The following is a 1,833-nucleotide window of genomic DNA, read 5'->3' on the forward strand; positions in this document are numbered from 1 at the left end:
ATACGGAGACCCCTGAGAAGGGCTGCCTTCTTCTGAGCCACCTGAATGAGACGGTGACCGTCAGCGCCTCCTTGGAGTCCGTCAGAGAGAACAGGAGCCTCTTCACTGACGTGGTGGCAGAGAAGGACTTATTCCACTGCGTCTCCTTCACTGTGAGTATGACAGTTTGACTTAATACACTTGTTTCTATGGGTCAGAAGCACAGGGATCTAGAATTCAGTCAAGATAAGACTTTGCGAGGCTGGCATGGACTTCACGAAGGAATCTAAATGTAACGACAAAGTGTAGAAATTAAGAAGCCACATGTGAATTTCCAACCACGGTAGACAAATATTTATAGAGATATTAAAATGAGCTTAATGATTGAAGAAAATTCCTCTTAACAAAACAAAACAAAACAGTAAAAACTAGACAAAGGGAAAGTGTGACTTCTCCTTAAAATGAAAATGGAAAAAAGACTAATAAAACATACTAGGCCAATGTTCAACATAAGCCCCAGTGGTGGGCTGACTGGAACACAGAACACATCATCCCATACTCTTTCTAAGCGTGAAACTGTGGAAATCACCATGAATGTACAGCCAGTATCTCTTCAGAGTTGTATAGAATCCTTATAGCATCCAGCCAATAAAATATTGCAGTTTCCTTTCTCATAGCGTAAGTGAAGAAAGTCAGACAGAGGAAGACAAATATCATATAATATCACTTACATGTGGAATCTTAAAAAAAAAAATCATACAAATAAACGTATTTTCAAAACAGAAACAGACTCACAGACTTACTGGCAGAGGGATAGATTGGGAGTTTGAGACTGACATGTACACACTGCCATATTTAAAATAGATAACCAATAAGGATCTACTGTATAGCATAGGGAAGTCTGCTCAATATCCTGCAATAACCTAAATGGAAAAAGAACTTGAAAAAGAATAGATACATGTATATGAATAACTGAATCACTTTGCTGTACACCCGAAACTAACACAAAATTGTTGATCAACTATACTCCAATATAAATAAAAATTAAAAACAATAAATTGAGCAAAAATATTTTTTAAAAACTGTTCTGGCTGATCTACAAGGAGATGTGAATCTCATTTATGACCTCACTCACTGTTATGTTTTCCTCCACCTTTTGTTCTGTCTTCCCATTCACAAGTGACAGAGGTCATCCTGTCCATGAATTTCTGTCCATGACAGCTTTCTCCGATGAGAATGGGCCAGTGAAATTAAAAGGGGCAAGACCCCTAGGGAGAAGTAGGAGAGGGACTTGGAGAGGAAACTTGGGAAATGAGTGGGTTTTCAGGGTCTCTCTTCTGTTTCAGCTCCCAAGATCTCCAACCAGTCAAGAGGTAATGTTCCTTACCATCCAAGTGAAAGGACCAACCCAAGAATTCAAGAAGCGGACCACAGTGTTGGTTAAAAACGAAGAGAGCCTGGTCTTTGTCCAGACAGACAAACCCATCTATAAACCAGAGCAGACAGGTACAGAGGCCTATAGTCAGGACAACTTCCCAAAAGAAAGATCTTCCTCTCTTGCATGTTTCCCAGTCAAAGGAATTCTGGTTCCTTAATAGCTTGTCTTACTAACCTACGGACCTGGCCTAAGGTTTCTGGGACTCACGGAAAATATTTCTGTTTCAGTGAAATTTCGTATTGTCTTGTTGGACGAAAGCTTTCACCCCCTGAATGAGTTGGTAAGTCTCCTAATATCTATCTAGAATTATTATTATCTGTATAAACAGGCTTGGAGTCTGTTTTTGGTGTTGGAGGAGGGCCAGAGAAAGCAAGAATCTGCTGATAACAATATTTTCTGGCATGGCCATTGTGCAA

The 1,833-nt window shown here is 39.8% G+C and overlaps 1 protein-coding gene across 1 annotated transcript in view; it reads left to right on the forward strand.

The window, feature by feature from the left end:
• A2M (alpha-2-macroglobulin) overlaps nt 1-1,833 on the forward strand; it is a 50,800-nt gene that overhangs the window by 2,923 nt on the left and 46,044 nt on the right. The window contains exons 2-4 of the mRNA XM_010849376.1: nt 2-152; nt 1,326-1,485; nt 1,645-1,697. Coding sequence (XP_010847678.1) covers nt 2-152; nt 1,326-1,485; nt 1,645-1,697 — 364 coding nt within the window. The remainder of the gene's footprint in view (nt 1; nt 153-1,325; nt 1,486-1,644; nt 1,698-1,833) is intronic.

This window comes from Bison bison, unplaced genomic scaffold (assembly GCF_000754665.1).
Source record: "Bison bison bison isolate TAMUID 2011002044 unplaced genomic scaffold, Bison_UMD1.0 scf7180017864281, whole genome shotgun sequence".
Taxonomy (NCBI): Eukaryota; Metazoa; Chordata; class Mammalia; order Artiodactyla; family Bovidae; genus Bison; species Bison bison.